The sequence below is a fragment of the Pseudonaja textilis genome, chromosome Z (assembly GCF_049901715.1).
Source record: "Pseudonaja textilis isolate UNSWEBS1 chromosome Z, rPseTex1.2, whole genome shotgun sequence".
NCBI classification, from domain to species: Eukaryota; Metazoa; Chordata; class Lepidosauria; order Squamata; family Elapidae; genus Pseudonaja; species Pseudonaja textilis.
In genome coordinates this window covers 84,106,768-84,130,629 of record NC_142008.1, presented here as the reverse complement: position 1 = coordinate 84,130,629, position 23,862 = coordinate 84,106,768, and the positions used below count along the sequence as shown (strand labels likewise).

The following is a 23,862-nucleotide window of genomic DNA, read 5'->3' as shown; positions in this document are numbered from 1 at the left end:
CCTAAGAAAGCCTTAGTTTTAGACGGTTCTATGGAAATGGTTTCTGTTGTTTGTTTCCCAGAGAGAATGCCTAAAATTCCCATACCCCCAATGTCTTCCACCTTCCGTGAAAGAGCAGCTCCCCTCCCCAAACCAAAAGTCAACGCCCTTCAATTTCTCCTCCTAGACTTAGGCGTCCCCGAGATTGGCTCTTTTTTGTAAAGAGAAAATCTCATGCAAAAAAGGACTTAATTTTTCTCGCCCACTCCCATCGCTCAAGGACAGCACCAGATAGCGCCCCCTGGCAGGTGAGACAGAAATAGTTAATGCTAATAACAAAGCGGCGATTTTCCCTGCCCTTTTTCAAGACTCGCTTTTTCCCTCTCCCTAGACCCGGGTTGCGCTTGCCAAACGGAATACCAAAAAGCCGCATTTTTCGGTTGCAGCTTCAAACGGATCCCTCTACCTCTTTCTGCGCATATGGCTAAATTTAAGAACAGCCAATCGCTATTTCAAACCATTATGAGTACACATTTCGCTCCAATAAAAAAAAAATCTGCTTGTTGTGCGCTGGTCAAGAAAACCAGAGACGGGCGACAGCGCACGAACTGCTAAATTTAGATGGCTGGTGTGCCGAAGCAGATATTATTAGTCGTCGCATTTGATAAAAGCTACAAACGCACACAAATGGGCGGACCCCAAAGGCACCACCAAACCTGCAAAGACCACTCTTGGGGGAAACCCGCAGGGCGAGGCCCACCCAAAGTCGGTACTTACACCACTAGCCTAGAGATGATCCAGGAAACCATGGCGCTGTACGACTCCGGTGACAGCAAGACGGTGATATGATTTTGCCTGGGCTCGAGTCGATCCGTCCGCAGTCGCTAGAATGAACAGAGTAGGCGTCTCAGCCATTCGGCATCCAGCGCGCAGCCTCACTCGGGAGTAGGAAACAGTAGCAGGCACTTGTTGATAATATAGGATCCCAACCTCGCCCACAAGACTGGGATAGCTTTAACACCTGTTCTCGGGATCTCTGCCTGTCCTCCTGCAGTGCCTCGTCCTTTGAGAAAAGGCGCGTCGTTCAAGTGGTCGGTCCTTAGATTACCACCCTTTTCCCGAATTGGAGAATTGGAGAAGGGCAACGAAGACAAGCAGCCCCTTTGCTTTCATGACTGCAGCACGTGGCCATTCCGAAGCTATTGATATGGCCGCTTGAGACAATACAAACATTATACAAAGGCATAAGTTGTTTTAAACTTGGTTGTTGAATGAACTTTACCACTTACACATTTTTTAGCTACACATGGAAGTTACTATTACCTGCTTCTCAGAGATAACTCCAATTCTGCAATCTCTAAAAGCACCCGTTGGTTAGTATTTTTATGCTAGATCATAGTTTACCAAGCCATTATAAAGTATTAAAATTTCATTTATATATATCACTGTCAAAGCTGGCTATCCATCCATAGCTTCAGATGGTGGCTTTTCTTCTCTCCTAAGATTTCCCTTTCCTGTTGCATTTATCTTTTTATGTCAAGAGTATATCTCATAGTCTTTGTGCATTGTTCTTATCGAAGTTATGTCCATAGTCATTCATAGTTGCTGCAGTAAAATGTGCTTGTTTCTGTCTGCTTTAGTTCAGCACTGTCCTAAAAACTATTTTAGTGCCCACAACCATTACTTCTGAAGCTCCAGCATGCATATCTGTCTATAAAAGAGACAGCAGGTTCATGGTACAACCCTGAGGTGGTATTCAGCATGTTCTGACAAGTTCTGGAGAACCCATAGCAGAAATTTTGAGTAGTTCGGAGAACCAGCTTCTGATTGGAGATTTTACAGTATCCTTCCCCTGTCATACTCACAACCCATACCCACAGAACTAGTAGTAATTTTTTTTGAATCCCACTACCCTACCAGCATTTCAGGAGGAAAAAAGCCATGCAGTTGGTAAGAAGTTAGTTTCTTCAGCAGTGGTGTTCTTGTGGACTGCAATCTGAGATAATTCATACAACATAGTGCTTTTTTAGCCATGGCTTAACATAGCCCCATTTTTTTTCATGGTCTGAAGCAAAGATTGCATTACCAGCTTTTTGAAAGTACAATTATTCTTTTTTGTGGTAATATGATAGTGTTTAACCCGTGTTATGCAATATGTCAGAGTTTTTGCAGCATGACTATTATTATGAGACAACCCAGGAGCAAAACACAGCACACAGAGACTTAGACATTTAACAGTGGTTTATATACAAGACATATACAGAAATAAACATAGTAGGCAAAATAACTTACAAGCAAACTTATTAGCTCTACACTGAGAACTCTGCAAAGTATACCTGTCACAAGGAGAGAGAAACACTCCCTCTAATGGCTGCCTTATGTAAACTTCTCTTAAAGGGGTAGAACCCATCCTCAGTCTTAAACAGGTAGTACCAATACTGATTCATCTTCATTGCATCAGCCTCATATTGCATCAGCTTCACTGCTGGTCAACTCTTAAATCCCAAGACCTTAACAAATTATATGAAATAATTTTAACTGTTAACTGCAATAATATATGCAATAAAATTTTCCAATCATTACTTATGGGTGAGAAAATTTGACTCTGAAAAACAGAGATAGGAGAAAGTTAGATGCCTTTAACTTATGATACATATTATGACTATTACGTGTCCCATGAACTACAAAATCATAAAGAAGTCCTAGACCAAATCTTACCAAAAATATCAGTAGATGCCAAGATCGTGAAATGCTGTTATATAGTTTGGCCATGTCATGTATTGGAAGGAACATCCATCTGGTTCAGTTTGAAGCTGGAAGAAAGACCCTGGAAACATGGAAGCTGATTGGAAAAATGGTTTAATGATAAACAGAACTATCAGCATGTATGGTTCTGGTGCAGCGGACCAATTGGTTTGATGAGTACATGGATTTTTATACGTTTCAGAGATGCTGCTAGGGAGGTCGTACAATGTTTGAAATGCCCTTTGGAGATTGTGCAATGTACTGAGCTCTGTGTCTTCTGCTAAATGGTAGTGGGTTAATCCTGTTATGTCCTGAAGGGTCATGTTCTTAATCCCATCATCCTGGACCTGAAGGTCTTTTGTTATGTAGATAAGCTGTCCCAGTCTTTCTTAATGGGCATAAAATTACTAATAATCCTCCCATTCTTCCTTTCACCCGTCCCCTCCCACTTATGGCTGTAGGACTGTAACTTTGTTGCTTGTATCCTAACAATTTTTATTGACTGTTTCCTAGGATGATTTGATTGCTTATTGTACCCTATGACTATTACTAAGTGTTGTAGCTTCTGATTCTTGACTCTTGACGAATGTATCCTTAATGTACACTGAGAACATATGCACCAAGACAAATTCCTTCTGTGTCCAATCACACTTGGCCAATAAAGAATTCTATCTTCTATCTACTTGCTGAGGCTATTAAAAAAGAATGAATCTACTTTCTGCTTCTAAAAAAATGTTTCTCCATTTCTCATTTAGGGAAATATAATATTCTAGTTTTTTAATATTTCCCAAAATATTTCATTCTTGGGGGGTGGGGGGGCTTCCCACACATGCAAGCTGCCAATCATGCTGGGAGAGATCAGAGAAAAACAGAGAAGGAAGCGTCTAGTACCCGCTGGCTGGACACTATGAAAGATGACACCAGGATGATGAGGGCAGATCTGAAAGAGACGGTGTGAGACAGAGTCCTGCTCCATAGAATGATTGAAGGTTGGACACAACTGAATGGCTGATGGCAATGAATTCATGTTATGCTTAATGCACTTATTTTCCACTGCACACTGAGTTTTACATCAAAATATGTATTATTCTTTGGAACATCAGAATATTTATTATTCTTTGAAAAGTACAAAGTACAATTTCCCTTAAAAAATTAACAGAATCCACAGTCCTCTGAGAATCAGTGTCTCCTCTAGATCAATGGTCGTCAATCGGTGAGCTGGGGACCACTGGTGGTCCATGAAAAAATGATGGTGGTCTGCAGAGAAATGTCACTCCCCCCAAGCATCCCCCAGAGCAATTAATCCAGGCTGCATGGGAACACAAGGCTGCACCGCCCACATGGCCCGTGGGAACACAAAGCTTGCGTCGCTTGCATTGTGAACATGAGGTAGTGAGGGGAGGGGGTAAAGGGTGGAGGGGGGGACTTGCCCCACTCGCCCCACGTGCCTGGCCTGGCTGCCGGGCTATTTCTTCTGCTTTTGGCTGCACGCAAGGAAAGGAGCAAAAGTCTTTCTCTCCCCCAAACTCCGCCAGGAATGAGTCTCTGAGACCCTGCAAGGCATCCTGCTCCAAGAGGCTGCGCTGGCACAAGTCTTACAAAGACTCGTTTCTGGTGGAGTTTGAGGGAGAGAAAGAAAGGCTTCTGCGGCTTCTGCTGCTTTCCTTGCATGAAGCCAAAAGTCTCTCTCTCTCCCTCTCACTCCCTGAGAATGGAACTGGAGATGGTATCCTGCGATCCCAAATAAAGAATGATCAATCGGTAGGAAAATGGGATAGGGGATTTTCCTGCAGACTTTTTGGGGGATTTTCCCAGGGTCTCTGGTGCACGGGATTTAAAATTATGAGTTTGGTGGTCCCTGAAGTCCAAAAGGTTGGCAACCCCTGCTCTAGATAATTATAAGTCAAAGTGAAGCTAAGTTAATCAAGCAAAAATAACAAATGGGAAATCTTTTACTCAAACTCCCTCAAAGAAGCACCAAATAAGTTATTCTAATCCACATATCAAAGGATAAGGTCTGTAAATACAAATAAGAATTAATTAGACTCTCAGCGGAACTACATGTTTAGAAGAATAAGCATCACACACACATACACAGAGAGCCTAAAACGTAGACACTTCCACACCCAGAACAAGCTCCCGTTAAAAATGTCACTATACCCCTTTTTCTGCACTGCCTCTAAAAGCAAACTCCTTCCTTTTATGAATAGTTTTCTTTCATCACAGCTGTCTAGATCTCATTTTTATTTATTCTTACAGAATTCTGACTCGTTGGAACCCCAAATTGTTCTTCTGACAATACCTTTATTTAATCATTCAATACTATACTGCCAAAAATGTACCCCTTGCCCACCAGCAATATTATTAGCCCGGACTACTCTCCTATATATCAAAGGCCTTTTTAAAAAGTGATTTGCAATTTTGGGCCCTTCCCTACTGAGTAAATTCATATATGCATAATTAAATCTAATCAGAACATGGCAAAGGCAATGTGTTAACTCAGTTAACAACTTCCCTTCCCGTTGACCTGCTCAAAGTTTTGGTTAATGGTGGAAACCGACAACATGGTGTTACTCCCTTGCAACATGGCTGCCTATTAGTTAAATGGTGCCTCTGGTAGTTTTTGTATAATAAATGTTGGAAAGTTGATGAATAATCTGAAACTTTTAGAAGGTATTGATGTGTTGGAGAATTTGGGGACTCCTGTAATGCAAGACACTCCCATTTTTGTTTCGTAGTAGTAAATATAGTCAATAACAAGAAGAACATCATTTTTATTTCTAGGAAAGCTTAAGGATCCACAGGTATGTTAGGAAATACAGGTAACGCTTAAAATCTGAATCTTGCACTGTGCAAGCTTACATTTAAAAATTAGAACAAAGACATTGATTCTACTCTAATGGCCTTGATATAAAAATATAAAATGGTAATTGGGCCAAGAACTTTGGCAGATGCAAAGCAAAGTTTCTGTGGGCATACTGGTGCCCCTAAGTACCATGTTGGAGACTGTAAGCCTAGGCAGTTTCTTCTTTTTAACTCTTTTTAGAAAGGTGATTTTTCCTTTGCACTGTTTACTTGTAATGAACTATTACCATTTTTATTACTCAGTTGAGATTGTAATAAAGCATTAAAAGCTGTTTATTAAAAACCAGTTAGTGCTTTAAAAATCTGTATAATTCTACTGTTATATGTGCAATCCAAAAATGCATTTGAGGAAATCATAGATAAATCATATTTTATTTTGTTTGACAATATACTAGATTTTCTTTATTATGCCAGAGATGTTTTGACCTGACATACATTGATGTGGCAAAAAGGATTAAAAAAAATATTTCTGAACATAAGCGCACAAAAAATAGAATATATACAGAAAAAACTTCTGCAGGAAGATTTACATTATAAAGGCATGACAGAATTGCCTATGGCGAGATGAATCCAGCTGTGCAACTGCTTTCCTCTTAGCTACGAAGCGTAGCTAATCTTGACTGCATAGCTTCAATATCTTCCTCTTCATCATCTACAACAGCTGCTGTGGCCCCTTCAGGCTCTTGCTCTGGAAGGGCATCTGTAACCTTACTAGGTGCTTTTCCCAAGGCTCCTGCAGAAAGAAATCAAAGCATGCAGCTGAGCAACAAAAAGAAACACTGCAATATATAAGAATCATCTTAAAACCAGTTTGGTCTAAAGATTATGTCCCATATTAGAAATCCTTCCCCAAAGGAAGTAGAAGCCTTAGACGTCCAGGCAAAACAACCATTACTGACAAGCTTTGGAAGTTGGGAATACATTTCAAATTCATTAATTCATTATATTGTGGATAGCATTCACTGGAAGAAGCTTGCTGCCCAATGTGCTTCGTTTGAAAGGAACCAATGGTGATGATAATGAATTCATTCTAAAATCACTGCCTATGAGTCTTCAAAATTAAAATTTAAAATATTTTGGGATGAATCCAGTTGTCCAAAAAACCAAATGATGTAACGATGGCATGAGCATTTGAGCAAACAAGCTTGAAATAGTTTAGTAGAAAAAAGCATGTCCACAGGTTTCCTAAATAGGCCCCCTACAAGCAAACGAAAGGACTTATGTGAGAATCAAATATTAAGACGAAGAACATTATGAAGACAGAAAAGAACATCTGAAAACCAGGCTAAATAAAAGAGAATATATGTATGTAGCTTGGTAAACTGTGAAGTCGTTGCTCCTCTCTAAGCTATTTCCTTGCCAAATTGCTTGATTGTTGTTATGGTAGATGATTGCATTCATCCTGATGAGCAGGTATTAACATCAGGATTAATAATAGATTAACAGTCATACAATAAACAATAGTGTAATCAAAGAACTACCAAGAAGAAAACAACACTCCAACCAACACAAACAAAACAATCGCATATAAACAGAGCATATCCCATTCCTTTCTAGCACTGAAGACGACGTTGAGTAATGAAACATCTACAAGAAAGAGAAACAAGGATCCACAACCAGGACAGAGCTATGACTGGAAGCGAATAATAAACAAAGAAATTTCACAAGGAAAATGCTTCATTGGCAAGAAAAATATAGAAAAATAACTGCTTAAAAACATTTAGCATCATTAAAAGCATATATTCAGGCAGCTCAGCTATCAAGATGAAATGAAAATTATTTTCTATTTATTTTCCTTGTATAGATTATATGTAACTTTTATGATTGTTGTTATAAAATACTCTTCATAACAGAGTTTTAAAAAGCCTCTAGATCAGTGTTTCTCAACCTTGACTACCTTAAGATATGCAGACTTCAGTCCCAAAAAAATTCCAGCCAACACAGGAGTTGAAGTCCTTAAAAGAGGACTTGAGAAACACTGGGCAAAGTGTGATTCTTATTGAAATGACTCAATTAATTTAAGCAGCTGTTTTTGCCTATTATTATTATTATTATGGCTTTAATAAAAACATCTTGTTTGGAATATATTTTCCTACCCCTTGTTTTTTTTAGTACTAAATATACTACAGCCTATCAAAAAAGATGTGAAATTTCTGTAGGGGATAAGGTCAAAATGAAGCTGAAATTGGATATGTACTTTAAACTTAAAGGTATGCAGTCTGTTTCTAATTTTTAAGGGCCAAAATCTCACTCTTATGAAATTTTGACAATCTCACCATCTCTGTTAGAGAAAACACAATATGATAATTGATAACTGAATATATATGAAATAAATATATAGAAAAAAAGAGCTATGTATCCATTAATAAAATGTGATTCATAGTAAAGCTGTATGGACGTTTATGCCCTCACTCACCAGCAGTAATTTCAAACAATATTTTGTCAATCTCTAGCTCTGCTTCCTCTTCCATTTCTTCTTGGTCTTCCATACTTTCAAAAGTGTCCTCTAGCATTTCCTCCATGATACCTGCCTAAAGGATGTGCAGAAATTAGATCATAATGTTATTTATATGTACATAATAATAATAAACCAATCCTCCCAATCATACCTTTAAAAGATCTAACTATACCAAACTAACTTCACCGATTCAATGGACTGGAATATATAGCAAGCATTTGCTCTGAGGTGATCTTAAAACTACAAAGGAAAAGGGCAGGTGAGACCATGAAACCAGGAGACACAAATAGAGCATCCATATTCGAAATCTATTTGCATCTCTCATATAGTTTGTTACATTTTAAACATGTAAATAATATACCCATTTTACTTAAGCAAACTTTTAATCTCACCTTCATCATTTCTTTGGAAAGCTCTCTCATTGTAGCCTGAATTTCAGGGATTTTTACTAAGTTTTGCATAGCTTTCATGACTTCTGTGCTCTTTTGCAGGGAACCAGCTACTCTCAGGACAGCTGCCAAGAGAAGGTATTGGAGGTTTTAAATCAAACTGAGATCAATGGAAGAGCATTTATGGCACTGAGATTGTCATGGCCATCCAGATAAAGCTTCCTACTTAATTCAAAGGGGGAGTGAGGATACACAAGATTACAAATATTAATATTTTTTCCCATAGGTTAACTTTATAAAAATCCATGAATGAATATGGACATCATGTCTCTAAAATTCCAGCCTTTTTCCAATTGTTTTATAACACTTTAAATTGTGTATTCAAGGTAAAATGATATTTTATAAAGACAATAAAGCAAAACAACTGTAAAGTGCTAATTGTTATTTGACCTTTCAATCATGTTCAATGTTTTCAACAACTGAGATAGTTAATAAATGAGCAATATTAACATTATTTATTGTATCTGTAGATGGATTGTTAAGCAAGAAGTAGAATTTGTAATTTCCAGAAATACTACATGTTACTGTGTTTCCCTGAAAATAAGCCTGGGTTTGGGGGGGGGGGAGGGGGCACCCAAAAAAAGGCACCAGGTCTTATTTTCAAGGACTTATTTGTTTTCCCCATTTACTGGAGGCCGGGGGTGAACCTCCACCCTGGTGGACGGTTGTCTGAGAAAGCTGAGATGGACAGCTGGAGGAGGTGGGGGGAGAAGGGAACGAGAAAGCACAGACCTTTCTCAGCACAAAGCTTCATAGAAAACAAATCAAACTGTGATGAGGGTTAACATTTCAGAAATGTTACTGGTACCTGCGAAGGTCTCCTGGTGCAACGCTCTGCGGAAGCTTTAGAGCATACCTCCGTCTCCCTGTGCAGGTTTTGCTTTGCTCTGATCAGCACCTTGCTATTTCCCTGCTGATCGTTCTATTCTAGGGGACTTCTGCTCCGAAACCTTCAGCCTTGTAGCACTGCGCAACCAAGGCAGAGGTTTGTTCAGAAGCTGTGGCAGATCATTGCACTGAGAGGCCTCTGCAGAGAGATAGAATGAGAGACAGCTCCCGGCCCTTGCTGGTTCAGCTAATCCATGGGCCATGATTAAGGGGCCAAGCTTTAATGAGGTGACCGGGAAGGGAAGGGCTGCCTCCTGTTCTGGCCATGTCCCCTTCAATGGGGCTTATTTTTGGGGGTAGGGTTTATATTACACCCCCCAAAAAACAGGCTAGGGATTATTTTTGAGATAGGTTGTATTTTGGGGGAAACACAGTATTTTTCAATCCAGAATTATCTTTTTTGACACGAAATACATTTCAGACCCCAATTGAATCTATTTTTGACATCAACTTGCCTGAGGATGTTAATTGGGCTGCTTCTGAACTTTTTCTTTTTTCCACCTGTGGATTGTATTGAAATCTCTGGTACACATTTCAACTAAGCACATTGCAAGACAAGAATGCAGGTGGAAGAAAATCATGGGTCCCTGGTGGTCTCTGAGCTTGGCCGTTTTTATGCAGATGTTTCATTAACCAAACAGGTAACAAAATGTCTGCATACAGGCAACCAAGCTCAGAGAACACCAAGAAGCTCAAATATTCTCCTTTATCAGAAGAAAATAATCTCAAATCTAATTGAATACCAGTACAACAAGTTCATTACTGAGCCTGCTTTACAGTAGCAATGGAGATAAGAAAATCTCTCTTTTTTCCTTTACCACCACATTCTCTTTAATTTCACTCAAAGAAACTTCTCCAAGTTATTTGGGATCTTTTAGGTTGTGGTCAAACTAGAAATGATACCAAATCCTTGATAGCTCACAAACGACCACATTGATCATTATTAAGACTTTCTTAATTGAACAGCAACAATCTACATTAGTCCTTGACTTATCACCAAAATAGAATTTCAGTTGTTGAGCAAAACAGCAGTAAGTGGTCACTGCATGATCATTTCATTCAACATCTGCAATCCCACTTTTCTCAGTTATGATTGCTAAGACGCAGAGCTAATACTCAGATCACACTACTGCATTCCAGCAAGATAACTTGAAATTGATTAGTACCTCTAAATGTGTGTGTCCCTTTTACAAAAATCCAGTTAATAATGTGAAAACAGGGTAGCCCAAATGCGATCTCAAAATTTATTTATTAAATTTATATGCTAACCATCTCTCCAATAAGGCAACTTTGATGCAGGACAGCACATGTATATATAGTTTCGAAGGATTATTTTTTATTCAAAACTCTATTACTGGTGTTTTGAGTTGGTATATTAAGTTGCTTATTAATTTTAATTAATGTATTTTATTAATAATTCTAATAATATCTACATGCAAGGGCCTGGTTATTGACTCCCAATATAACCTTACCTAGCTGGTTCTTCATCCCCATCAGGACTGAATTCATGTGGGCCCTGGAAGCATACAGTTTACTCACAGCCTTGCGTGAACGGATCATTTCCTTGGCCAGGACAATACACACATCTTTTTGCCCCTTTTTTGCAGCATCTTTAATTGATCTTTTCACCTTTTCTTCTTCTCTCTGAATATCTAAATTCAAGAAAAAAATAAACAGGGTTTAAAAGTGTTTATTTCAGGATTTTAAAGAGGAATACATCATATTAACATGGGAAAAACAAGTGATATTTTCTTGTCACTAAGGTGTACTCCAGCAACAAGATTTACCGTTAACACTGAACATCCTTTTTTATATACTTTGACTTCATCAAAAATGCTCTTTAATCTTTCTAAGAATATGAAGTGGGATTTAATAGCAATGTTTTTTGGCTTGCTATGAGATATATTCCATCTTTTTCCAGAAGTTCAAGATAGCCATGATCTAACTACTCTAGATAAAACATATAGAAGCTGAACTCACAACAGAAAACCAAAGTTAATTACTTAGGCAGATATGTGAGCAATAATTGTATAACACTAACCAAATTAGAAAAAAGGTTAATATGTCACTTTCATTCAGAGAAAAAGTGTGGGAATACAGACCTCTAATTTGTCTATCAATCACCCTCATTTCTTTCCGTATTTTCTGTGACCACTCATTGACCTGAAGATATAAATATTAGAAATAAGTTTAAGAGATTGAGCTCAAAATGAATAAAATTAATTTTGGGAACTTTTTCCGCTCAGGTCTGGTCCTTCCCCATGTTTTTATTACAATCATTTGAGGAATAAGGGGAATTATAAGCTAAATGTCTGGAGATACATATATATATCTTTATTGAAAGCAGCAATAAAGTTCTGTGAGGCTACTATGATGAAATTCAACAAGATTCTCTGAGGGACCAATTTTCGACTCTGAGGTCACAAATACTGAAAGGCTGTTCTTTGAGGCATAATCATATAAATAATAATGCCATTTTTTAATGGAGTTCTCTCTCAGTGTAGCTTACACACTTGCATCTGCTTATCAAATCAGAAGAATTATAGTTTAGGCATATCCTTCAAGCATACATGGTAGGAAGAATACATGCTTGGGCTTTGCTTTACAAATTTTGACACCAAATCAGAATTCCATGAACCTCTCAATACACCAAAAATACCCATATTAAAGCGCACAGTGTTGCACGAGCCTAGCCAATTGCTTGGTTTGCACACAATCGTTTGTCTGGCCCCTCACCAAACAGAGGATATGAAACGTATCCTATGTCCTTGACGCGATGAAGCATAAAGAGACGAGAAGTTTTCTTTTCAGTGAAGAATGCAAGCGATCCTGCTTCCACATTACCTTTCCATAAATGTACAAGAACTACGCTGAGTGGGAGGATGTACCTGGGCAGTCGCCCCTTCCTGTCCAACTTCACTAAGACCCACACGGGGAATGTGGGGAAATGACTCCGCTGCTCTTTAATAGAGAGGTGAATTAAAACAGGCGACGTTTTGCCCCCGGCAGCGGCAATCCCAACTAGACACATTCCTTCGCCAGGTCCGGCTGCCTGCCCTCCAGCCTCTACTTTCGGCCCATCCAGTCCCACCTTTGGTCCCCTGAACTTCTCTCCCGCGACCCATTACCAGTTCTTTGGGCGGCTTTTCTGGCGTCTTCCCAAACAAGCCCATCTCCAACAGTTCTTACTCGATTTTTCCAGCTTCCGGTCCCGGCAGCTCTTTCTGCGGGACAAACAGGAAGTGGAGCAAACCAGAGAGAGAGGAAAGTGTAGAGCGATGGTCCTCGGTAGAGAAGCTTCGCTCTTCCAATACAAATGGTAGACTCCAGGGAGGAAGGCGTCATCAACAGCAGGGTACACACACACACACACACACACACACCTTTTTCCCCGCCTCCGGGAGAAAAGCGGAAGTAAGACTAATGTTTTACTGAGGGAAAACCTTGTTTGTGTCAGTCGTCCAAACTACAGGCAGTTCAGGATGTTGTAATCCCGGGGTCTCCAACCTTGGCAACTTTAAGACTTGTGGACTTCAACTCCCAGAATTCCTCAGCTAGCTTTGCTGGCTGAGGAATTCTGGGAGTTGAAGTCCACAAGTCTTAAAGTTGCCAAGGTTGGAGAACTCTGTTGTAATCAACGCGATGAGTTAACACAGCAATTTTGTGGTGGGAAGGGCTCCGCTGGCAGGCTTAATAAGTTCCTCATGAAATGTTAATCACAACAATCGACAGACAACAGCGAAAAAGTTTCCACAGCTCTGAGATACAAGAAAGGGAAGAGTGTTGCCTATATAAAGCCTGTATAATAGTGCGCAAGCGGGAGGTTGTGTGTAATAAAGCACATAGGCCAGTGATGGTTAACCTATGACACATGTGTCACTTGTGACACGCCGAGGCACTTTGACTAACACGCCTGTTGGTGTGGGGAAAACCTGCACATTTAGAGGCTGCCTGTGCTCCCTGCCCCCTGCTTGTTGCGTGGAGGCGTGGTGTCACTGGTGCCGCAAGATCTTTGCAGCAGAGAACCAGTTTTAACTGCCATAAACTGAGGTTTGTCAGTTTCATTACCTCAGGAACGCTACAGGAGGAAAGGAGATCCATGAGGTTCACAGCCCTGTAAGGTGGCCTTCCGATCCCCACATCCTGCACCTGCAGCCCTGAGACCAGGGAGACGAGTTTCACAGCCCTGTGTGATCACCCCAGCCCAGTCCATCATAAACCAAATTATTGATATTTCTTGAAGTGACACACGATCCGAGGAAGGCTACACTTTTTCCTGATTTTCGACACACCAAGCTGAAAAGGTTAGCCATCACTGACATAGGCAGAGGAAGTTTGTAAGTCTTTGCTGAAGAGGTATGAGGCAGCTACGTGCCAAATAAGACCTTGTGAGATTTGCAGACCACGAAAAATGGAATTAGCAATGCCTCTCCCTCTACCTCAGAAGGTAATTTATTTTCTTTCTACCTCAAAGTGTAATTGATTAGTGCCTTCGTGCTTTTTTGGAGGTTCCTCTTTTGAGAGAGGCAACGCTTTGATAATTCACAACAGTAAAGGTACCCAGGTGATGGAGATTCCTCCAGTCCTCCCATTTATTTGGTCATCCGTTTCCAGGCTAAATTCATATACGGTGATATATTATGAAGAACATTAGCTATATAATAGTGGTATCCAAGTTCATTGAGTAAAAACTCCAGCCTTTAATTATTTAGCTTTGTGCTTCCATAACCTGTATGAATTTCTAAAAAAAATCAAAACCAAATATATTTACAAGGAATAAGAACTGAATGGGCAATCAGCAGCATAATGGTGAAGATGCTCACCTCCCACTCAGAAAATTGAGAGTTCAATTTTAGATAGAGGATCTTTCCTAGGGCGCAGAGGAAGAATTTTACTCTGAACTCCACATAGGCATCACGAAGGGCATCTGGCCAGTAAATATTCAGCTCCATCCAATCATCCTGACTCTACCTGAATTAAAGGGATCACAGGGTCATAAAAAAGGGGTGAGAGATCTGATTGGACAATGTAGTTTTAGAATAAAATAGATGAGAAAAAAAATACAGGATTCTTAACTGTATAAAAGAATGGTGTTTTTATTCTTTAAGTAGTTTTATTAAAGATTATAATTACAGTAGTAAAAACTAATACAAACTAAAAGAAAGAAAAAATAAAAAAGTCAAAGATGGAAAGGGAAAAGAAAAAATAGGAAAGACATAAAGAATAAAAAGAAAATAAAAAAATAAAAAAATATAAAGAAGTGACTTCCAAACTTCATCACAAAAAGATAAACAGTTTTAATGATTTTTCACCTCCTTTTAAATTATAACAAATGAACTCTTCTTCCTGTATTCCATCTCTTCTCTATAAATAAATTTATAAAGCATCATTATTTCAGTCCTGGTTTATTAAGTAATCAGAAATAACAAAATATCTAATTTAACCATCGGATAAACCAATCTTATATTCATTCCTTTTACTTCTAAGAATCTTAATGTTTAATATTTTGAAATAATGTCATTTTTGTTCCTTCTAACAAGATTCTCTAATGCTTTTAATAAGTCTCTTTTGTAAACCCAGTATATAAAAATTATCTGGGTTATTCTTTTGATTTATTGTTTGTATATATCTTTTAATTATTAACATATCAGGCAGTTTCTTTATTATGTCCAGTGTAACTTTTTTTTTATTTTTGTATCCTGTCATTGGTAAATCTACTTTCCAGTCAGTGTTTTTCTTATCAGGAAAAACTTATTCCTCTTCCATAACATCATTCACAGTCTAGCTATAAAGGCAATAACACTGTTGACATTATTGATGTCAATTTATGGCTGTTTTTTCTAAAGTATCCTTCAATATTACCCATGTTATTATAGTTTGTAGCTGTTAATCAGGTTTGTGTGTTTTGCTTTAATCAAAACCTTTAATTTCCTCTAGTGTCCAGTTTTTAAAATCTTATTTATTAACTCAAAACCACATTTTTATAATTGTAAAAACTTATTTTTGACTAGAAAAAGAAGTATGTGGACATAGTGTCCTTTTAATGGTGCTGGTCAGAGTTTGAAGAAGATGACTATTCCCTCATCTCCCAGTGCTGAAAACCTTCCAGAGACTTCTGTTTTGCAAGGAGCAACTGTGGAGCATTTGTAGATGATTCTGGTGTTCTCTTTTATCTGGAAAGCCAGTCAACTCATGATTCTTCATTGCAGTCGTCAGGTCTACCTTTTGCAGACCCCTCTTCAGTTCCATTTCTTCTTCTGGAAATCTGTATTTTTATTAATTCTTTACCATCTAAAAGCCATATGAGACAAGGTAGAACCGCCTGGATCCTCAAATTTCCATCCTATCAATTCAACCACACTCAGCTATATAGTATCAGAAAACATTGATCCAAAACATCCCAAAATGTCTGGTGGAATAGTTAAATATGGTGGTGAATTTGTCTTTAGATGATACAGTAAATCATATGGATCTTGGTTAAAATTCATAATACCATGAAAGTGCAGTTTTTCAGCTTAGCTTGTTCTTTAACTGCAGCCAATATTTCAGTTCTCTTTGATTTCCAGCCTTATTCAAAACAGCAATACACTTTCTTCTAACTGTTTGCAACTTGCAGACTGGCATTTGGGAATAATGGATTTAATTTGTACTAATTGGAAGATTTAGCAGCTTTAAATCACTGCAAACTGACAATAACAAAAATATTCATATCATTTTTCCTGGTTCTTTCTGATATTTTGTTTCTCTTGTTGTAGCTCTGCATAAGTTCAGGATTATTCCTTTTTCTATTGGAGGAAAATCTTGTGTTATTCTGCCTCCATTTCTCTATTTTCCTTTTATTGCCTATTTTTTCACAATACTTTAAAAAGAAAAAGTGACTTGTTAGTTTTGCAGATCCTGCTCATAGAAACAATTAACAATCAGATACATTAACAACATGGATTTGGAGGCAAAACACTAGCACTTTGTTTTATCTCATTTTCATTATGGAGAAGAAAGAGAGACCTTTATTCTATCATATCCAGGATAGCTTAGAACATGATCACCACAAAATGACATTTTTTCACTCTCCTTCAGCAGTTCAGGGTCAATGGAGATATAGGGGTGGAAGAATGGAAAGAACAGTAGGATGAAAGTCCTTGTCATCAAAAACAAAATTAATAACACATCATTAGGCAAGTGAATAGAGCAACCAGAGATTTTTTCAGGAATTTGTATTACAAACTATCCTCCAATTCTTGAATAAATAGAACAATATGGTGGCATAAATTATGCAATCCTTACTCTGCCACAATAAAAAGCTAATGTCCTTATGGATTTGAGGGTTTCGTTTTGTTACTTGTCAATGAGGAAAACCACTACAATTCTCATTGCAGGATAGAATGAGAGGGTGGATAACAGTTGGAAAGTTTAAGGCAGGGGCCTGCAACCTTAAACACTCAAAGATCCATTTGGACCTGTTTCCCACAGAAAACAACACCGGGAGCCACAAAACCTGGGTGGGCATGGCCAACTTGATGTCACTCACTCCCACCCAGTCACATGAACCCATAGCTACACCTACCCAGCCACAAAACCCTTCTCTGTTTCTCCCTCTCCCCTCTCTCTGTATCTCTCTGTATCTCTGCCCCTCTCCCTCTCTCCCTCTCTCCCCCTCTAAATCTCTCCCCCTCTCCCCTTTTTGTATCTCTCTCCCCTTCCCTCTCCACCTTTCTCTATTTTCCCCTCAACCCCTATCTCCCCCCCTCCTCTTTATCTCTGTCTCTTTGTCCTTCTCCCTATCTTCCCTTCTTCCCCCCCGTTTCTCTCCCTCTGTATCTCTCTTTCTTCCCCCTCTCCCCTCTGTGTGTGTGTTTATGTCTATGTCTCTGTCTCTCTATCTCCCCCATCTCTGAAAGCCGCAGCTGGGCCAAGCCAGCAAGCTCTCCTTGGGGCTCTTCATTATTCCTTTTATTTCTTCCTTTTGAAAATCTGGGCTGGCTGAGGAACGAGCACCAGCCACAGCGGAGGCTTCCCTTCAGGCGACCATCTTCCTCTCCCCCGCCACTCCTTCTCCTCTTGTGACCTGCTGGCTGGCTGTGGCAGGGCCATGAGGGTGCGCACACTCAGGGAGACTCCTCAAGCGAGCACCAAAGCATAGCAAAGGTGTGGGGCAAGCAGCCGCTCACTTGAGGGTCTTAACAGGAAACAACAGGACGTGGCTTCTCTCCTGCACTAAGACTCCAGCCATTGCCTTGCCATGTCATCTATCAGCTTTAGAAGACATATTACTTCTAATATGGATTCTAATATGGCTTCTAATATGGCTTCTAATGTTTCTATATTACTTAGAAGCTTCTAGCCTGCCACATTTAATGCCTGGGAATTTGGGAAGGGGGATTTCTGAGAGGAAGATTAGACTCAACAACATTCTTCTTGTAAAGTCAAGGACATGATACCCTGCACCTGGAGAGGAGCGTCTGGAGGAATGTCTCCAGATTGGACCATATGATGAACTAGTGGATGCGTAGGATAGGCTTTGAATTTCAGTTGGGAAGGGAAAACCTGGAACTTTCAGATTCAGGTTTTCCCATATATGCCAACATGACTTCCTTAATACATTTTTATTTGGATGTACCTTGTTTCTGAGTGCTGAATGAGAACGGGCAATTTCATTGGAATGCTGACATAGTTGTCATCCTCCTGGCAGCTCTTCGGCCGAGCATAGAGGGCGCGAGCTCCAGCCTGAAGCAGCAGGAAGCAAAGACTGCCTTATGCACAAATGTGGCGCGAAGGCAGGTACAGGGCTGCTTTGCTCCTACACTAAGGCTCCAGCCATCACCTTGCCTTGTTTCCCCCCCGCCCTTGCAGCTCTTCAGCTGAGCACGGAGTGTGCAAGCTCCAGCCCACAGTAGGAGGTAAAGGCTACCTTACGTGTAAATGTAGCGCGAAGGCGGGTACAGGGCTGCTTCACTTCTTAGGAACAAGTGCCAGCCATGGTGGCTTCCCTTTGGGCAACTCTCCTCCCCCCTCCTCCTCTCATGACCCCCTAGCAGCTGGGGCAGGGCTGGGAGGATGTGCACACGCAGGAGACCCTCAAGCAAGTGCCAAAGCACAGCAAGGTACATGCAGGAGGGGTGGCCGCTCACTTGGGGAGCATCTCTTGAGGAGCATCGTGTGTGCACCCTCCCAGCCCTGTGATAGCTGGCCAGGGGTCACGAGAGGCAAAGGAGGGGGAGGAGGGTTGCCCGAAGGGAAGCCTCTACCGCAGCTGGTGCTTGTGTCTCAGCCAGCTCAAATTTCCAAAAAGAATAAAAGGAGTAGCGAAGAGTCCCATGGCGTTTGCTGGCACTGCTTTCCGAGAGAGAGAACAGATGCAGAGACAGAGAAAGAGTATGAGAGAGATAAATGCAGAGACAGACATAGAGAGAGAAAGGGAGACTGGCTGATGGGAGAGCGTCTTTGGCGAGGCTTTCTCTGAGCCTGATCCCCAGGATGGGCATGCGCGGCTTGGTGGGAGCAGCTTCCTTTTCCCATTGCCCTGAACCTTGTAAAGCTGTGGCTGGGCACTGCAGGCCCATTCCCCTTTCCAACATCCCATCCTCCCGGAACCCATTCCCACCCTGCCAGCCTTCATGTTAGCAAGGCTGGCATCGGTCACGGCCAGGCTGGGCCAGTGTCTCAGGGTGGAGAGCAGGTTGCATGCCTCCCAAGCGACCGAGGTCTGCCCAGCACCAATAAGGGACGGAAGAAGCTCCAGCAAGAGTGAGGCGCTGGAGAATCAGCCCCAGCCGCTTCTCCATCTCCTCCCTTTGCCCTTACCATCTCAGGCCAGGTGAGGGAGGGGAGAGGAGGGCAAGGGGAGGGGCCAGCCAGGGATGGGACTTGGAGCCGCAGCAGAGGGCCCAAAGAACTGCATATGGGTTGCCGACACCCAGTTTAAAGAATGGTGGGCTAAGAGCAGCGGTTGGTTAGAATGCAGTACTGCAGGCTATTCCTGCTGACTGACAGCTCCCTGCAATTTGGCAATTCAAATCTAACTAGGCTCAAGGTTGTCTTAGCCTTCAATCCTTCCGTGTTTGGTAAAATGAGGACTCCAATTGTTGGGGACAATATGCTGACTCTGTAACCGCTTAAAGAGGGCTGTAAAAGCACGAAGCAGTATATAACTCTAAGTTCTATTGCTATTAGGTTACCTGCAAGTGACTGAACTTACAAGTAGCTACTAAGCAGGGTGAAGTGAAGCAGGAAACTTGACTTGATGTTTGTATAGTAGCCCCTGCTCTGCACCTGTGATTTCTTGACCAATTCTAAACACACATTTAACATTCTTCCAAATGAAAACTAAATCTGTTTTCAAAATGGCTTGATAGATCAACATTTGTATAGGAAAGAACCAAAGTTGGTAAAAGTTTTTAGAGATTTGGGGCTGCCTGGATCCAATAGTTTTGAAGGCCACAAATATCTGTGCAGCTTTACTTTATATACTGGTAGCTTAGCCTACCAAGCCAATTGAGATTCATTCAGGAATCCTGATAAAAGATTATAATAAAATATCAATTTATTCAACAAGCCATGCTTAAGCCATATATGCCTTTAAATGATCTGTGAGCTCAGTACTTCTTTCCATGATAAAAGCCTCTTGTGACTAATCTTTATACTTTAAATATAAACCATTGTTAAAGTCATGTTTTCAGTTATAATGGAGAAGAAAAAGAATACAACCTGCCAGCTATTAGCAATAAAATACAAACAGACAGATGTCAGCATAGAGATAAAGCTTTTATCTGGAAAACATGTCATGGGTGACAATGGGCGGGGGGGGGGGGGAAGAAAATGTCAGAAATGAGACATTAGAAATAGGTAATTTTGAATAACAATTTCTATCAACTATGGCAAAAGATTTGCTTACCTGACTTCCCATTTTTAGGAGTCAACTTCAGATAAAACATTTAAATAAAAACACTGGAATAAGCTTTATTTACTATACACAAGATAAACACGACAGTTTAAAGAATAAGAGACAAACTGGAAATGTCTAGACCAAAGATTTGTCTGGGAAGTGGTGATCCATTTTTTATTTTTATTTTGCAGAAAGGCTAGCATATAAAGATAGCAATTTAACACAAAAATGTTAAAATGATTAATATTGAAAATTATTACTCTTTTAAAATAATTTATTTTCATGAATTTGTTTTTAAATGTATACTCACAAATAATACATTATTCAACAGAGGTATGCTGAAAAAACTCTAAAAGAAACATATAAATAAAACAATTATTTTTTGTTAAAATTTCTATCTTCACCCAAATCTCATGTTAAACTTTTGCAGAAATATACTTTTGTTGACAAACATCTGGTTTTTGTGCTTGCAATGAATGCAAACAAAAAATGAATATTAATTTAAATGTTCAAATGTTGTAAAGGAAAGCTATAACTGTACAAATACATATTCATTATTTCAACACACAAGGCAACCAAATGATTCTGTCATCAACATTAGCATCATGTTTATTTTATTTCACTGCACTAACATTTAAACTAAAACTTCAAGCTACACGGTCTGTTTGTGACTAACATTTAAATGGCAAGCAGTAATACATAAGTTACAAAGGAACATTATTGGTATACAATTAAGACAGGCTGTGGTTTGATAAAAGCTGATGATGTACATATGGCTTCTTTTTCTTGTAAGATGCCCATCTACAGACGGGGCAGCAATGTCGCCCCCCTACTAGCCACATCACAATGCAATTCTGGTGAAAGACATGGCCACATGGTAAGCCCATTAACAGACACCCAGAACAGAAATTCTCCAGACATACAACACATTCGGTACAGTGCAACATGCCAACCGGCCAAGCTGACCAATCAGGCTCCAAATCATCTTTAGTACTGTATGATTCATATGACTTGGCTTTGGCACATGAACAAGTTTCAGCATTGCAAAAAATTTCTCCTTCACAAGGATTTAGAAGGGTTCTTCTCTCATCCTCAAATAACTCTTTATCGTTATTTGGAACATCTTTGCATTCACTATCTGAGTCATTTTCACTTTGGGAGAGTTCCATCATTTCCTCTTCTGAGTGTCCATCAAAACATTTAAATCGCCACATAGGTAAATTTTTGATATAATCAGTTGGTATTAGAGGATGAAGCCACAAATCAGGGAAAGCTAAGCGATCAAGAAAGAGATCTGGGTCTTCATCCCAATCAGATTCAAAGGGGAAATGCTGAAAAGATGTGATTGGATGGAATAGATAACTGGTGTACCAATCCCAAAGGCTTGACAGCCACTCTAAGTTATTGGCATTTATTTCATCACTGTTATTATGTCGTTTTTTTTTCTCAAAATAATCAATTAATAAACCATGTCCCAAATACGTGCTGAGGAACAAGGCAGGGTGTGATGAGTAGAACATCCAGTCAGCTCTTACCCATGAAGCGAGGGTCGTTGTATTAGAGTAACGGAACAGTTTTAAACTATATTCGTAGAAACTGTCTAAATAAGGTAATTGCAAAAACCCCAGAACTGGTAGCCAGGAAATGATTAAAAGAGAATTATAAGTCCCTAGAGTGCTTATAAGAACAACAAAGCGCTTTATAGTAGCACCTTGGGTGATAAATAAGTCCATCCATGCCATCAAATTAACTAAAACTAAACTTAAAACAAATAAATCATTAACTTCAGGTTGTAAAGATCGCAAGAAGGAGTCCATAGCATGAAGGGATATAAATTCACCAGTATTATTTCCATACCTGTAAATACCTTCAGGAGTTCTAAGAATATAAGATGGTGTCTTATAGATGCCCATTTCTGCAATGTGACTCTTGTTGTCCCAGTTTTCTACATTCACAAAAATAAACTCAACTCTGCCAGTAAATTTCACACTTAGTGCAGAAAAGAAAGCTGGAGGCTGGTCTAATTTAGCAAACAAATATATTTTCACTCTATACTGGTAACTTTTATTCCATTCTTCTTTCAAATGTTCTGATTTGAATATTGTTTTGATTCGAGAAGCAGCATGGGCTGTTATCCATTTGAAAATATGTTCCGTTTCAATTTTACGTCCACTATATTCTTTAAGCATTACTTTCCCTTTGGATGTACTTGTTTGTGGAACTGACATAATTAATGTAGACCTTACCCAACCTCTTCTTCTGCAGTATCTACAAAGAAAACATCCAGTTAAATTAAATAGTATTTAAAAACACTTCTTATAAGGTAGATTAATGGTAGATTAATCTGCAGATTTAACATTTCTAATATAAACAGGCCCCCATTAATAGTCATTTCAACAGAACTTTGAAAAACCCCACAAAAATTGATCACAGAATTCTTGATTTCACTTAATTTGAGTATGAGTAGTTTTGCTATGAAATAAGAAGAAATAGAATTGTAGAATTAACAAATGCCTATTTTCAAAACAAAATTACCTTATTAGAGCTGTTTTAAAAAGCGAAATATATCCTAAATATAGAAACTAAGTTTGGTTCTGCAAATGGGTTCCTGTCAGTTTTCTATTTTATATTAATTTTTAAGGTATGAAAGGACAAGCTGGGCTACACTTTGGGGTATGGTCTGTGGCAGAGTGATGGAACTGAAGTAAAGTTTAGATACCTTTGGAAAATGGACTGAAAGAAATTGGAGAATTACTAGGGAAGGATGATTAGTTAAATTATGGTTTAAAATATTATTGAGAACAGCATGATTGAATACAGTAAAGCAGATCTGAAAGTAGTTAAGAGAAAAGTAAAGGTGATATGAGAAATAACAGTAGAAGACATGGCAACAAGGATTTGGAACAAGGCATTAAGGGAGTATCAGGGAGTTGATAAAGACAATAGGAGGAGGAGAAGAGAGAAGAGGAAATGAAAGTGCACAGCAAGAAATAGTGAGTCTATCATCTGCACCTCTATTAACTGTCTGGTTTGGTTCTGCGACCCAACAGGACAGACACAGACTTCAGAGGATAATTAGGATTGCAGAAAAAACAATTACTTACCAACCTGCTTTCAGTTGAGGACCTGTATACTGCACGAATCAAAGAGGGCTGTGAAAATATTTACAGACCCCTCACATCCCAGACATAAACTATTTCAACTCCTTCCCTCAAAATGGAGCTATAGAGCACTGCACACCAGAATAACTAGACACAACAGTTTTTCCCAAAAGCCATCACTCTGCTAAACAAATAATTCCCTCACACTGTCCAACTATTTACAAAGTCTGCACTACTATTACTATTAATCTTCTCATCACTCCTTATCCCACTTGTGACTGTAGGACTGTAACTGTCACTTGTATTCTTATGATTTATATTGACAGTTTCCTAGTATGATTTGACTGCTTATTGTACCCTATGACTATTATTCAGTGTTGCACCTTATGACTCTTGACTCATGTATCTTTTCTGAGAGCATGTGCACCAAGACAAATTTTTTGTGTGTCTAATCGCACTTGGCCAATAAAAGAATTAAAAAAAAGAATTCTAATT

At 39.4% G+C, this 23,862-nt stretch overlaps 2 protein-coding genes across 11 annotated transcripts in view; both read right to left on the bottom strand.

The window, feature by feature from the left end:
- The window catches only part of REEP1 (receptor accessory protein 1), a 53,326-nt gene extending 52,149 nt beyond the window's left edge, over positions 1–1,177 (bottom strand). The window contains 1 exon segment of the mRNA XM_026717346.2: positions 757–1,177. Within this exon segment, the coding sequence (XP_026573131.2) occupies positions 757–788 (32 nt within the window). The 5' untranslated portion in view covers positions 789–1,177.
- A 4,303-nt stretch (positions 1,178–5,480) lies between these two features.
- The window catches only part of LOC113447271 (charged multivesicular body protein 3), a 38,145-nt gene continuing 19,763 nt past the window's right edge, over positions 5,481–23,862 (bottom strand). For 7 of the 10 annotated variants that reach the window (XM_087916348.1, XM_087916351.1, XM_087916347.1 and 4 more), the window contains one exon: positions 20,228–22,534. In XM_087916348.1, the coding sequence (XP_087772474.1) occupies positions 20,998–22,534 (1,537 nt within the window). In that variant the 3' untranslated portion in view covers positions 20,228–20,997. Of the gene's footprint in view, positions 6,323–8,005; positions 8,121–8,439; positions 8,562–10,856; positions 11,037–11,486; positions 11,548–12,512; positions 12,802–20,227; positions 22,535–23,862 lie in introns of those variants that run through there. The other 3 variants (XM_087916352.1, XM_026717342.2, XM_087916353.1) reach the window with 3 other exon arrangements.